Source organism: Camarhynchus parvulus, chromosome 9 (assembly GCF_901933205.1).
Source record: "Camarhynchus parvulus chromosome 9, STF_HiC, whole genome shotgun sequence".
Classification (NCBI taxonomy): domain Eukaryota; kingdom Metazoa; phylum Chordata; class Aves; order Passeriformes; family Thraupidae; genus Camarhynchus; species Camarhynchus parvulus.
Window position 1 is genome coordinate 10,762,588 of NC_044579.1, and position 14,680 is coordinate 10,777,267.

The 14,680-nt window shown below is 46.5% G+C and overlaps 1 protein-coding gene across 1 annotated transcript; it reads right to left on the reverse strand.

Annotated features, from left to right (window-relative positions):
• TMEM207 (transmembrane protein 207) lies at positions 1–4,062 on the reverse strand. Its single transcript, XM_030954839.1, has 5 exons — positions 3,967–4,062; positions 2,140–2,177; positions 1,682–1,726; positions 1,097–1,236; positions 1–149 (listed from the first exon to the last, which is right to left on the reverse strand). The coding sequence occupies exons 1-5, from the start codon at positions 4,060–4,062 to the stop codon at positions 1–3; spliced, it is 468 nt and encodes a 155-aa protein (XP_030810699.1).
• Positions 4,063–14,680: the final 10,618 nt, after the last annotated feature.

Below are 14,680 nucleotides of genomic sequence, written 5' to 3' on the forward strand. Positions count from 1 at the left end.
CTAGAGCTTGTTTTCCTTCATGACATCCTCATAAGATGGAGGCAATTCAGTTCCCCCGAGGCTGAAGCATGGAGCAGGAGAAGAGGAAATCTCTGCAGTCCTGCAGGAGCTCAGGGATCCAGAGAATGGGCACGAAGGTGCTTCAGTAGCTGGGGAAAAAGCAAAGTCACAACTGCACAGCAGACAGGTGTGAAGGGCAAGTGTGGGAGTGAGAGGGGTGAGCCCAGGAGGAGCTGCCAAACCACTTGGAAACAAGAAAGGCACGGATGTAATTTTTGAAGGATGGCATCACAAAGTCTTTCACCACAAACTCCAGATACAAGAAGTTGGGACAGAGGAATTTGGGTGGGTTTGGGCGGCTCCTCCCTGTGGAGACACTGTCTATGACCACCCAGAAAGCAGGTAATATGTCCTCTGGGAAGGGCTTAGCCTAATGACAGGATTAGCACTATTTTTCTTGGAGGGATGTTGTCTGGCTCAGCCTGCTGATGCTGCTGGCCATACTCCAGATCAGTTCTGGTTGCTACACAATCATTATAGCCCAGTCCTCAAAATCTGGGTGCTCCTGGGGAACGTTGAGGGTGGCTGCCACAATGAACAGCACCTACCAGGACAATCTTTTTACAGACCAGGGTGTGTTAGCCAGTTGAGCTGTACTGGGGTGGCTCAAGTTAGACCAGTACAGTTCTGCCTGAGTGAGAAATGAAGGACACACGCTGGAAAGGGCTGCCTGACCCCAGAGCCTGTGGCTGCCCCAATGTCTTGGGCCACTGAGTGGCCTGGCACCGAGGAGAAAGTCCCACACACCTCCAGTGTTTGCCTGGCCAAGCCCCAGCTAGGCACCTTTGGGACACATGGACACACAGGGACAGCACCAAGGTATGGCTCAGTGAAAAGTGGATGTGTCTTCAGCCCGCCATGTCCATGGTCTGGACATGTCCCCAAGATGCCAGAGCTGGGCACCCCACCGTTCACCAGCAATACAGCCCCAGGCTGCCTCCCAGCTCCCGAGCCTGACTGCTTTTTACTGGGTTATGGATGGGCCACAGGAAGGCCACCAGGGCCAGCAGGACCTTGCAGCAGGGACAGGACTAACCACAAAAGGCATCGGAGCTGCTGAGGGCAAAGACAGCCACGGTGCGTCGGGGCAGGCAGCTCCGGCGCTTCAGCCAGCACTGCAGGCAGCAGCAGATCCCGCAGGACAGGAGCAGGGCCAGGAAAAACAACACCAGGAACCTGGGGCAGAGGCAGCAGGGGAGGAACAGCACTGTCACCATCTGCGGGCAGCACCGACAGATGGCTGCATGTCTTCAAATTAACATATTCATTAACATCTTTTGCAAATAGCCCTTAAATGTTGTGTTTCCCCACCAGCACACCGGACATGATCAAAGTCCCCAGAAACCAATGTCTCACTCCTGAGTGCTCTGCAGCCAGTGCTGGCTGGAAATTCAAACATTTCTCCCTGACACAATCCATCATTTTTTCCCTGCTCAGTTGTCAGCGTACAGTGAGGAGGATATGGATAAATGATTTCCATTAGTTTGTAAAGACAGAACAAAGGGACAGCCCAGGAGCAATGCTCTCTAGCTATCAGTCTCTCTTAATGCCTTTCTCTCCATATATCCATCAAAGAATATTACTTGCCAGTTTTTCTCCTTAAAGCAGATCTGAGACTTACCACACATACCAGCTGCTAAAGTTTTCATCGCTCTGTCCAACACACCTAAAAAGGGAAGAATGAAAAGGACTCCCAGTCCAGCGTGAGGGGGCTGCTGTACCCACCCCAGCACATCTACCAACACAAAGACAAGCACCATCAGTAAGTAGAAGACTGAGAAGTTTTCTTCCATGAAGGGAGCCCATTAAAAATTTCTCTGTGTGGATGGGAGCAATGCGGATGATGCAAGAAGCAGAGTGCCACTTGTTTCCCTTTCAACACTGGCACCCACCAGCAGCATTTTTGCTGAAAACCCAAAGGGTTGCCAGCCTCTATTTCCTCTTTTGGAAAAAACAACCAACCCTAAATGTCCTTTTCCTGGAAGTCCTCTGCTGTGCTGGTGTGCCAGGCAGGAGCACAGCACCCCTGAAAGAGCCTGGGGTGCGGGCAGCCCTGGGTGAGAATGAAGCCACACTCACCTCTCGCCAAGCTCACAGTCCGACCCGGAGTCTGCTGTCTGAAAACACACATGTAAATCAGACAGGGCAGGTGTGTTTTGTTTTTTACAATTTACCAGTACAATTACTGTTCTTAGAGTGGAAAGTTGGAGAGGAAGAGCAAAAGGAGTGCTGATCCTGCAGGGTTGAAACCAGACCTCTCCTTAGGGATCTGCCTCTGTGGGGCTTTGCTTGGAGCCAGCCCAAATCGAAACCAGCAGAGAACCTCACCAAGAGCACAATAAATTCAATAGCTTGCAGATGAAAGCTAGGCCAAGGAGAAAGCATTCCTTTTGATGTGAAAGAGGGAAAGGCAAGAGCAGGGAAACACTGGCTGGAGTCTGAGACCTGCTTGCTTTGCTATTCAGAAATACCTGCTGAAAATGCCCATAACCAAATTCTTGTTCTGAGGCTCCTTTTTTGGGGGGGGGAGCTAATTGTGAATGCAGCAGTAAATTGGAGCTGTTTTGACCAGAAGTGTTCTCTACCCAGCATTTTCCTGTTTTCAGATAGTAGTGGTGCATCATTCCCAGAGTCAGGTTTCAGGTATTGCAAATATGCGAACCTGAAACTTGTTTTTCAGGTATATTTTCTATTCTCAGCTTAAGTCAGTTTATTTTTGCAAGCCTTGTTGATCTTAGCCTCAGTTTCATATTATCTGTGCAAAAAGTAACCAGAGCAGTTCATCAGTATAATTGAATCCAAATTAATAGATTCTTTTGGCTGACTGGTGTTAGGTGTGTTATTACAGTTGTCCAATGTTGCTACAAAAAATTCAGATCAGGTATGGAGTTGTGGTAACACTGGAAAGCAGAATGAACAAGATAGAGGAATTTAGATTTGTTTCTCAGAAAAAAAAACCTATGAGAATGTAATTTGTAAATAATTACTTTGGATTTCCCTCTGCATATATCCAAAACATTTAGAGATTTTTGACTTTGAGTCAAACTGGAAGGCTCTGTTCTGAACTAGAAATTTGTATCAAATATGCATAACTGAAAATTCTCTTTTAAAATCTCTAATCTCTAACAGGTTCTTTTTGTTATGCAAAGCTCAAGCCACTGTAAACAGTAAGAAATACCCCCTCAGATCTCTAGAATGTGTCTGATCCTGTGCACACTGCCTTTCAGTCCCTAGTTTCACCAGAGGTTTTTGGGTATAGTAAGTCTTTCATATAAAGCATTATCTGTGAAATTTCATGAGTGGCTGAAATCCAAATGAGGAATAGAGAAAAAGACAGAAGCTTCAACTCTTCCAGATGTGTCCTTTTAAAACTGAGCTAATTTGCCATGTCACACATGCACCCTGATGCAGAATATTTTAATTCTTTTGGGTTTTTTTTGCATTTCAACTGATTATTAAATAACAAGTCAAAAGCAGATAGCTGATTGCTGTGATTACATGTATCCTGAGTATTCTTCATGGGTGAATGACAACCTCTGGCCTCTCTTTTATCATCCTTCAAACCAGCTCAGCAGAGCCACCTCAGTGTGGTTAAACTGCAGCAAAGTGCATCTGCTCTGAGGCAGGAATCTGTCACAGCAGCCAAACACCCACCCGTGCTGCTGAAGCCCCAAGCTCTTCCATCTCAATAGCCACAGACAGAATAAAGGACAAAGGCAGTAGTGTTTTCTCTGCATTAATTGGAATTTTTGTGAGCATTAAATCTTCCCCAAATTCATTAGGTCCTCAAAAAAATCCTTCACAAAATCATAATAAAAAAAAGAAAGCTGATTACTAAATTCTATAAAAGTTGGAATCTTCCCCCCCACCAAAAATCAGCCTGGTCCCAGTGAAGGGTTTGGTTACCTGGAAGAAGGTTAAACACAGAACTGCAGTTCCTGCTGTGATCCATGAAGTTAAACACAAAGCTCCAGGTCTCCACATCATTAATGTGAGAAACATTGGAAGAGCTTTGTTTGCAGCAGTGTTTTACCCTCTGTGATTTGGTGCTTTTAAAACTTCTCTGCACATGGTGCCTGCAGCCAGAGAACACGTTACCCAATGGCTTCCTGCGCCTCAGAAATTACCGCTAGCCAGGGAGCAAATTTGGGTTTGCAGGGACACAAACAGCTACCAGAAGTTAAAGGAACACTGGTTTAAGGTCAGCACCTTGCAGTTGTTTCGGTATTTTCCGAGCTGTTCACAAATTCCTGCTGCTGAGGCTTAGTTCCATATTAACCCACGGCTGCATTTAACAGGACCTGCTACAAACAGTCTCTGGTGTCTGTGCAGTGGGGCCACACTTTCATGGCATGCTGCCTTCAGATGGAGTATTGGCATTACAGAGTGAGCTCTAACCATGTCCTGTGCACTGTGCCTACCACCGCAAACCTGCACCAAGGATGAAGGAAACCCTTCCCAGCCTGAGACACCCACCACCAGCACCAGTACTGCTGTTATGCAGCTGTCAGGGTTTGCCAGGAAAATGCAGCTTAAAAAACCCCAGACATCCCCAATGCTTCTTACAAAGGACACAAAATTTCACTGCACATTCAATTCCTATAGAGCCATCCAGGTGATGTGGTTAAACAGGGGTAGAAGATGGTTTGCACCATAGCTCTGATCCCCTTGGAAGGGACAATCCCAGTTTGTTCAGCAGTCAGTAATAGGTTGTCACTGAAGTTTACAGCCCGTGGCTGAAATGCACCATTAACTGTGGTTCTTCCAGATTTTAACACAAAGGGTGTTGCCATGAATATGTTTAGCTGTCCCTCCAGAGTTAAGCATTATGTTGGGATGCCATTACTTCTGTAATGATTGACAAAGCCGAGCTGCTCTTGAGATGTACCCCTGTGGCTTTGCTTCAGCTGAAAGGTCAAGAAGTCTAACCAGCTGTGATATACATGCACAACACGGGTTTGTTATTTAATGTTCAAGTTTTGCATAAACCCAGCCCAAGCCCTGGTGTTCTCTCATGTTTACTTTCAGCTCAGCACTAATGAAAGGCGAGTCCCTGAAATGATGCTCGCTGAGAAAGCATCTCTCATCATGGTGCTAAGTGCATGTGCTACACAAAATAAATGGTCTGAACATCCTGTCCTGCTTCAGACCAATCCTTTTCAGTGCTGCTCAACAGTAAATTGCCAAACCAATTTCTTAGCTGTTTTCTTAAAGTAAAAGCTCCTGCAGTATAAAAATGTGCACGGCCTTGCTGGGAACTGTGCGACTCTTACAACCTTACAGGCTTCAATGAGGTCATCCATCACTGAACTAATTTCGGTTTTCTTCCTCTCACAATTACTTCCCTCGTGTCAGCATCCAGGGTACTTTCAATTTAGAGCCACCAAATGGATCAACCCTGGTATTTCAGGGGGCAGGTACCTCAATGAGCTCCTGGTACTGAAAAATAACACAAGACCTCTGTTCTGGATCTATTTCCAGAAGAAAAGGGAAATAATTGAATTCTATCACTGCTCAGCTCCTGGTCTTGAGGCAAACTTTGATGTTTTCTGCTGGTTGGACCCATACAGGGATTCCGAGGGATGATGGCAATTTGTGAAGCCTGTCTTGCACTCTCTGTAATGATGTCAAAAGGAGACAGAGTTAGCTTAAAGGGGGTCCATGAATAGCTCAGTCTTTTGCTTCAGGAGTGATTCCAATACTGAAAAGTATCACTGCTTCAGCAGGAAAACTCTCCCTGTCCATGATCAGCTGAGCAGCTCATAAAGAGTCTCAGTGCTTGCTCTAAGACAGTCAGGACTGGACACCAAAAACTCAGAGAGGTTTTGCACTGAAATTCTGGTGGGCTGGCACCCTCCTGCTGCTCCCTGCCTGCTGGGGCACTGCTGCCTTTGGGTTTTGCAAAACTGAGACCCATCTTTGGGATAGCTCCGTGTCTGAGGGCTAGCTCCAGTCTGAGGGATTTCTCCAGGGATTTTTTCATCCCCCCACGAGGAGATACATTTGTACACACACATGAAGATAACCTCTGCTCACTCCTCCTCCACTTACGGATGAAAAGTTTGGTATCTCTTTCCCCCTCAATTCTATTCACCTGATTGGTGGACTTGGGAGGCTGCTCCCTGATGGATGGTAACTCATGGCCATCAGATTAACGTGCTGTTATTTCCTCATCGCCTTATGTGGTTGCTAGGTGACAAATGCATCTCCCAGGCAGCAACAGGAGCTACCAAAACATAGGGCAATTTCTGACTGCCCATTATGGCTTTCCTTAAAGTGCCTGCTCCTTCCAGTGGGAAGAGGGACAGCTCTAGGATCACTCAGAGGGTGACTTCCAGAGCTGCCACAGAAACCACCTCCACTGGGGGCAGGGTTTCATGAAAGGTGTGAAAGGGAATGCAAGATGGGGAGTCGGGAGGAATTTGGGAGGAGCTGATTCACCTCATTGAGTCTGAGAGGGCCAGGGTTGTGTCAGGGGTCTGAATTTCAGGAGATGGACTCCAAATTGTATTTGTGTGCACTGGAACCAATGGCCCGTGTTTCATTGGGTGTCATACAATTTCAGATATGCTTTTAGATTAAGCCAAAATTTCAGGGAACAACCTGGGGATTTTTGGATCTTGGTAAGAGTGGGAGGCAATTCACTGGCAAACAGAAGCCCCCATACAACACCTTGCAGCCTGTAAGCACAGCTAGCAGCTTAAACTTGTTTCAAGCTTTTCCTAGGCTGCCTTCAGAGCATTTGGTGGTTGCTGGGGATGACTTTTGGGAGAGCTATCACCTTGCTAGGTTCTGACCAGCCTCCCAGAACAGTGCAGAATAAAACTGTCAAATACTCAGAAAGAGAAGAAGGAGACTGGCAGCAGGAGAGGTGGGACATGGAACAGAATGGAGAACACACAGAGATGTGGAAAAGATACAAGGAAATCAGGACAGTCCTGCTCTCTGCATTAAGGTCAACTGACAAGGGTTAGGCCTGTGCTCACTTTTTTATGCTGCAGTGTTTTCACATCACCACCACAATCAATTCTTGCTCCAGTTCAAGGCCACTGGGATCTCTCCTCTCCTCTCCCTTCTTGACTGCACCACCACGACCACCTCAGTCTTCGCTTCTGCAGCAACATCCTTGGCATCAAGGCTCTGTCAGGCTGCCTCCTGGCCTGGCCTGGGATCCCTGATCCTTCCTGGCCTGGTCTGGGATGACTCAGCAGGCAAATTCAGTTTATTTAGCCCAGGAGAAGACCAGAGCAATGGGGAGGACTGAGCATTTCCTCTCTGCAACGGGAGAATGAAAGCAGCTTTGGTCTCATCCTCTGTGAATGGGAGCCACAAGGAGCTGCTCGTTCCCTACACACACACTGAGATGATAAATCCAGCACTGGGGAGAGCTTTTTAAGCAAATGGCCAGTGCTGGCACAGGAACAAATGAGAACAAACCAACCATGAATAAATTGAGGCTGGAAAAGCCGAGAAGGTTCACCCCATCCAGAGCAGCAAGGTTGAGCAGCAGCTTGTCCGTGGGAGGAGTGTGGGCATGAAACCAAACAGCTCCTGGGACACAAGTCAGTGAGCTCCCACACGACGTGCAACCACTTCAACAGGACTTGCTGACCCAGGGAGCCCTTTCCCCACCCCACAGAACCACCCCAGTGGGTCCTCAGACCCTCAAACCCCTCCATGTGCACGAGAGTCAGCCAAGGTGGCCCTGGGCTGGAGTAACTGAGGGAGGATGAACATTTTAAACCAAGGCCTGGAGGAGCTGGCAGGGCCTGTTGTCTTTCAAAAGGATTATACCCAGTTGCTGGTCCCTGATGAATGCAGCCCTTTGTGAGCCTGTGAGGGGGATGTGCTGCAGGGGAAGGAGAGACTCTGCACAAGGGTTGAAATGTTGAATGCCAACAAGGATGACTTTGTTCTGCTGCATCCTCCCCAGGAACAGGGCTTCAGAGGTCACCCCTCAGATCTGAGGCAACTGCAGCTACCTCCTCACGTTGGATGGTCCAGAGAGCCTTTTTGTTTGCCTTGGTGTGTCAGCAGGGAAAATCCAGCAGAGAATGGGGTCAGTGAAGGCTCCTGCCTGGCAGGAGGATAAAGAAAAAGGAATCTCCTCTAGGTTATGCATACGAGATTTCTCCTATATGTGCATGCATATCCCCTGCTGAGAACTGCAGAAAACTGAACTCAATACACAGGTGTTCATATATTCAGGGAAGTCAAAACTTTAAAACTATCTCAAGTCCCAACATTGAGGTTTTGTGAGAAATTGTTGTGATTTGTCCAAAAACTGCTGTTCCAACCTTATAATGAACACCTGAAATAAGTACTGTAACAACTGAAATATTAAGCTTATCTGAAAGGACTGAGGCAGGAGCTTTCTCGCTCTGGAATTCTTGCACTTTGGGAATGTATATTTCCAGCAAACATTGTGTGTGTGCTGATGACTTTGGTGCTGCTTCTGCTCCCACCATTCAATACAGAAATCAGTGTGCAGTGATTTCCTGAGAGCTGTGTTGTGGTGGGGCAGGGTGAAGCTGAAAGTTTAGAGAAGTGGCTATTTCCTTTCCTCTTCCAAGCTGAGTTTTGTCTTTAAAACTCAAGCTGGATCCTAAAAAAATAAAAGGTGCCAAAATAACAGGATTTGGGTAACCCTAGCTGTTGTTTTGTTGTATGAGAATTCAGAGCTCAGAATAACATTTTAAGATCTACTGCACCTGAATGACAGTGGGGCTTCTCTTATTTCAAGCTTGGACATTAGGGCATGAGATAATTCTTAGCTTTATCACTGACTTCCCAAATACCCATGAAATTCTGTGTGTTACAGCCCTACTAGAAAAAGAGTTTAAGAGATCTTTCATCTCAATCTCTCCAGATACCACTGTACCTCACATAGAGCATGTCAGAAATCAGTTCAAAGGGCTGAATAATCCTCAATAGTTAAGAAACACAAAAGCAGAATTAAGCTTAAAGCTGACAGAATTAAAAGCAGCTTGAAAAAAGAGAAGGATGAAGTATACTAGAAATACAAAGTTATCATCAGCAGAAATTTTTCTCTTTTCATTTTCTAATATGAAATTGAAGCTGATCACAACTACTTGAACTCTGAAGCCTGCTGCTGTTTCTTTGTACTCCAACAGGTCCTCTTACTTTTAATCAGTTAAAATTGTACTTGGATTTAATAATTAAAAATTATAGTTAGACTTTAGTACTTTTTCATAATATCTCTCTTTTTTTGTTGTTATTCGGTTGCCAGGGGCTAAGAAATTACAGTGAAAAAATTAAAAGCCTTTAGTATTTTCATCCCTGTAATTTACTTAGCTGCTGGATGTAAAAAGACAACAAGAGAATAAATTGCTTGAAAGCAAATAGAGGCTTCATTTTCCTCTGCCTTTGAGTTACTGATATCACATTGGACACCACATGGGAGGTTTTGGCTGAGAAATTAGCATGAGACTATCTGGCACATCCTGAAACACATTTTCAAGGCAATTTTCCAGGCAGAACCGTTTAGCAATGAATGCAGAAATACAAATGAATGCTGGTCATTATCAGCTGGCACATGTGCTGCTTCAGCAGGAAACCCCGTGGTCTAGGGGCTTGTTCTGCAAGAGGGGTCATGTGGGCACAGGGACAGGGACATGTCCCCTGTGCCCCTGCAACAGCCCAGCTCCAGGCACCACAGGGGCACAGGGACAGGGACATGTCCCCTGTGCCCCTGCAACAGCCCAGCTCCAGGCACCACAGGGGCACCCTATGCTTGTCCTTAAGTGCAGGCACCTGCTGACATTTCAGCCCAAGATGATGAAGCTTCCTCAGATGACCCAAATACCTTTACATTTGATTGCTTACCAGCCTCCCATGCACCTTGAATTCCTTCCAGGTGCCCTTTCTGGGTTTATTTTGAATTGTTGGGGCCTCAGGTTTGGTCTGTCCCCTGCCAAGCACCCCCACCCACCTGGGCTCCATGCAGGGAAGGGCAGTGATTTCACATCCTCATTCCTTGCAGGCAGAGTCAGCTCAGAACAGGCTCTAGCCAAGCTCCTGTGTGCCCAGAATTAGTGAGGGCTGGTACCAGCACTTATGGATTCAAGAAACATGGGACCAGCAGGCTGCTCTCCAGCTTCCTCTTGTGACAGATAAAATGCCAAATGCTCTGCCTAGGAACAGAGAGCTGATGCTGGGGGTGAGATGCTCTGTACATACCCACCTCGTGCTCCCCAAGGATGTTGCACCAACATGTAAGGATGGGACAATGAGGCTCCTCTGGGTTTGCTTCCCCTCCCCATGAGCCCCAAAGCCCTGTACCATGGCCAGGCTGCCCTCTGGCCACCCAATTCAGAGCTCACCTCCTCTCCAGGCTGGTGCCAGGATGAGAAACAACGTCTGGAAGACCAGATGGAGAGCTTGCATCTTCCTCCCCACTCTGCAGGAGTTTTCTGCATGTATAAACAGAGAGAGATATGGGGGATGCTTCCAGGGCAGACAGGGACTGCAAATAAGACCACGCAATAGGAAGGCTTAGCTTAGCCCTTTCTCCCCCTCAACAGCTTTACTGTTTTACTTCATCTCCCACTTTTACATCTTCCCCAAGAATATATCTGAAAAACACACTCCTGTTTATAATTTCAACACAAACAGCCAGGCTCTTCACACTCCTTTCTTTTAACTCACCCTTTGATTTCCCCACCAACTCTTGTTTCTGCTCTCTTGATTTCCCTCTGGCCGAAAAAAATTGTCCTAGCAACATGAATCTTCCCAAGCTCATTTTCCCTCCTTAGAGACCTACTCAAATACACCAAAACCCCTTATCTTACTTAAAATCAGACTTTTATAACCTCTCCATCTCCCACAGGTCTTTGCAGCTCTGGGAGCAAAAGGTGCAAACAGTCAGAGCTGCCCTTGGAAAGGTGAGGATAATCCTGTAGGACTTCTTCAATAGCAAGGGAAAATGAATTCCCCCTCCTCACTTGCTCTAATGATAATCTCTGTCTTCTAGAGCAAACTCCAACTGGCCAACTCCTTCCTTGTATTTGTGGGGGTCCTTTTTGTGAGCAACAGCACTTAGATGTGCAGGATGCCATGGGATGCATAGATGTAGGGCTCCTGGTACATATGAGAGTCCAGATGCCAACTTTCCATCTTTCCAACTTCCACCTGGAGGCAATTAGAGGCAGATCTATTTTTTAAATCTCCCCATTCTTACAAGGTATTACTCCTGCATCACCTCTCCAACGTGCTACAGATATCAGTGAGCCTCTAATCCTAGGAGAGGATGAAAATATTTAGCTTCATTCCCAGCTGTGGTCCATGGACACACGGTTTGTGTGACAGAACAGACTTCCGGGGTCTCAGTGGGAGTGCTGAGCCTGGAACCCACAGTGCTGAGGTTCAGCTCTGTTGTGTGAAGTATAGCAGCTTCTATTCCTAAGAGGTGCCCCTGAGGAAGGTTTTCTAGGGGAACATCCTTACAGAAATGCCAGTACAAACACTGAAAATCCCAGCTCAGACACTCCCCTCATCTCCTGTGCACAGACCTCTTCCTCCTTGATGTTCTCATCCACGCTCCTGTGCTCTCCTTACTCTTGCAAGCCCTGATGTCAGGGACAGAGAGAATGGGCCTAATCCCATGAGATGCAGAGTTCCCAGAGCCTGCAGGCAGGGTGGATGGTCATGCTTGGGGTGAAACCTGGGCAGTCCAGTCCTGCCAGGCAGGACATTGCACCAAGGGCCCAACACCGTGCACAGTGGGCCCTGAGTGGAGCATGACCATCTGTGAATTTACTATTCCTTCTCAAATGCTAATTAGTTATTTACATAAAACTTTGGAACATTTTAATTAGTTGTGTTAATTTAGAATTCACAGAAGAGAGCTATAAAAGTCCATTATATGGGACGCTTATTCAAATGAAGCTTGAAATGGCACATGGTGATGTACTCACAAATCTCCTGCCAACACAGTGAGAAAAATGAGAGGGTGGCCAGGCTTTGAGTGAGACAGCAGGAGATTGGCATTTCTGATGCACTGGGTAAAGCTGAGAAGCTGGTCCTGGTTAGGGAGATGGTCCTTTCCCACTTGAGGTCTCAGTCTGACAGTTCCACATTCATATTGTCCCAATGTTGTTGCATTTGATATGTCCTCCTCCTCCTCCTCAGGGGAGGATTAACAGTTCTCTCTTTTCTATCTTTTCTATCTGTCAACTACTTTTTTTTTTTAACTTGTAGGAAGTCATGATTAGGTTTGAGCTGGTTTGGGATGATTCAAATCCAGCTAAAAATGGCTGACAGTTTGTGGAGCCAAAGGACTCAGATAGATGGACATCAGTTCATCAGTCATATGTCCAAACCACACTCTTCCTTTAGGAGATTACGTGATGCAAACAAAAGCACCTCAAATACAGAGGTGCCAGGTCTAGATGCCAGGTGTAGAAGCACCCCTTGCTCTGCTTCAGCTCAGACTCTGGGACAGGCACCACAAGGCAGCAAAGCTCCCTCCTGCTCTGCACAGGCTGGGAGCACTCCCACACAGCATCACTCTGCCGTCCCACCTGTGGGTGCTGCACTGGCAAGGAAGGCAGTGTGCTGGGCCTGCCCCAGCTGGGCCTTTACTCTCAAGGCAAGTGGAAAAGGATTTCCTTCATCAAGTTCATCATTTTCACAGCACTAAACTCAATTAAAGCAAAGGTGCCTGTAAGTGGCTGGACTGATAACTCTGTAAATCCGGCCATCTCAGGTTGCTACAGAATCTAAATTACCCCATCACCATTAATCCCAAGATAGAAGAAATGTCCAAGCAGCTATATAAAGTGAGTCACTCTGCCCTAAGATTTCATCTGGCAGGGAAAACCATTTTCTGTATAAAATACAGCCCACTTTACCTCTTGAGGTTTAAGACTTGATTCAATAAATCTGGAATTACACTATGGAAAATCATCTTCCTTGATGGAAGGTAAGTACCAGTATCACATCCAATTGTGACAGAGCTGCTCTGTCTGAAGAGCTTGAGGACAGCATGGAGCAAGGGAAACACAGTGGTCTATCCAAAATGTTATAAACAGAATTCATGGGTGGTGACATTAAAAGTGAGAGGAAACAACAAGCTCTTGTGTGGTCCATGACAAAACACTTGTTTTCTTGGTGCTCACAAGATGTCTAGGAATACTTTTATGTCATTTTCTGAAAAACAACAGAACAGTAGGAGCATTGCACTAAAAAAGATCCACCCCACCAAAGTCAGTGTGCTAGCTGGGCCTCCTGTGCTCCTCTGGGGGCCCCTAGCCTGGTGTTTTGCAGACTGCTGGGCACACAATGCTAGAAAGGCCATGTTTGCCCAACAGAAGGAAGGTTTGGGCTGCATTGATTCCATGCACGTCTATTATTCTGCACAAACACTGGAAAATGTGATTGTGCATAGCAGGGAGAGATGACAGAGGAAGGACTGCCACGAGAGGCAAGAGGAGACTGCCAGGAGCAGTGAGCTGCTCGTTGGTCTGAGGGTGATGCTCACAGAATAAGAAGCAGAGGTAAGTCCTGCTGTAAAAGCTGCTAAGAAGGGGAGCGCAGAACATGTGGTGAAGTTCAGCTTTATGTTGTCTAGAAAAGCAGATGGAGCAACCTAAGGATGGACTAGCTCACCTGGAGATGAAATAACTAACCTGGAGGGTTGTACTTCCATCTCTAATGACTTCAGAGGAAAGGATCAGGTCACACCTCAAGACTGTGCAATCCCATGAAAGTAATTGGTTGATTCGATGGAGGCCAGCCTGAGATTGTTCAGTCTTTATCAAAGAAGATACTTTGAGAATCATTGCCATGATCAAGGCAAACTGGAAGTAATCTCTGGGCAAGAATTTGCTTGATAACAACAACAGAAGGGCGTGAAGCTGGAAGGCACGGTCAGCCAACTGGCAGACAGCTCATGGGTGTCAAATCCTTTAATCCAACCTTTTAAAACTCATCAGAAGATTTTATAGCAAGTGTATAAATACCCTGTGAAATCCAAGGCTGCTGGAAATTATTTAGGACAAGGGCCAAACATAATTCAGAAGAAAAATTGGACATTGCTATGGAAAATTTGAAGAACAATATTTTTTGGAAAGCTTTTCTGTTATGATGCATAAACTAGACTCACACTAACAGAGGTGCAGAAAAAACATAACTCATAATTACTCTCTTACTTTCCTCTGGCTGTAGTGGGAGCCAGGACACCAGAATTGTGCTCAGCAAAGCAATCCCCGTTTCCAGTTTGGAGCTCTTACTGTTTATTCAGAGCTCGCCCATTGACCCATCTTCCTGTCACAAACTGATTAAGTGCACATGTCAGAAGGATTGCCAGCAATCAACAGCAATCACTGGAAAAGAAAAGGGAGCTGGAGGGTATCAAGCAAGCAGCTTTTCACTAGTGACTTCATCGTGAAGGAGCTGGAAGTCATGGCAGGCCAGCGGCACATGTCAGGAGGAAAGATAGAAATGGCTGGGGAGATCAGCCAAGAAGAAGTGCCTGCAGTCTTGCCTTGACCTGGGTGTTGGTCCTTTTCCCCAGGTTCCTGCAGGCAGGCTCCCAGCATGGCCTTGGGATGGTAGGCACAGCATCACCTCGCTGTGCATGAGGTGCACCCCAAGCCTC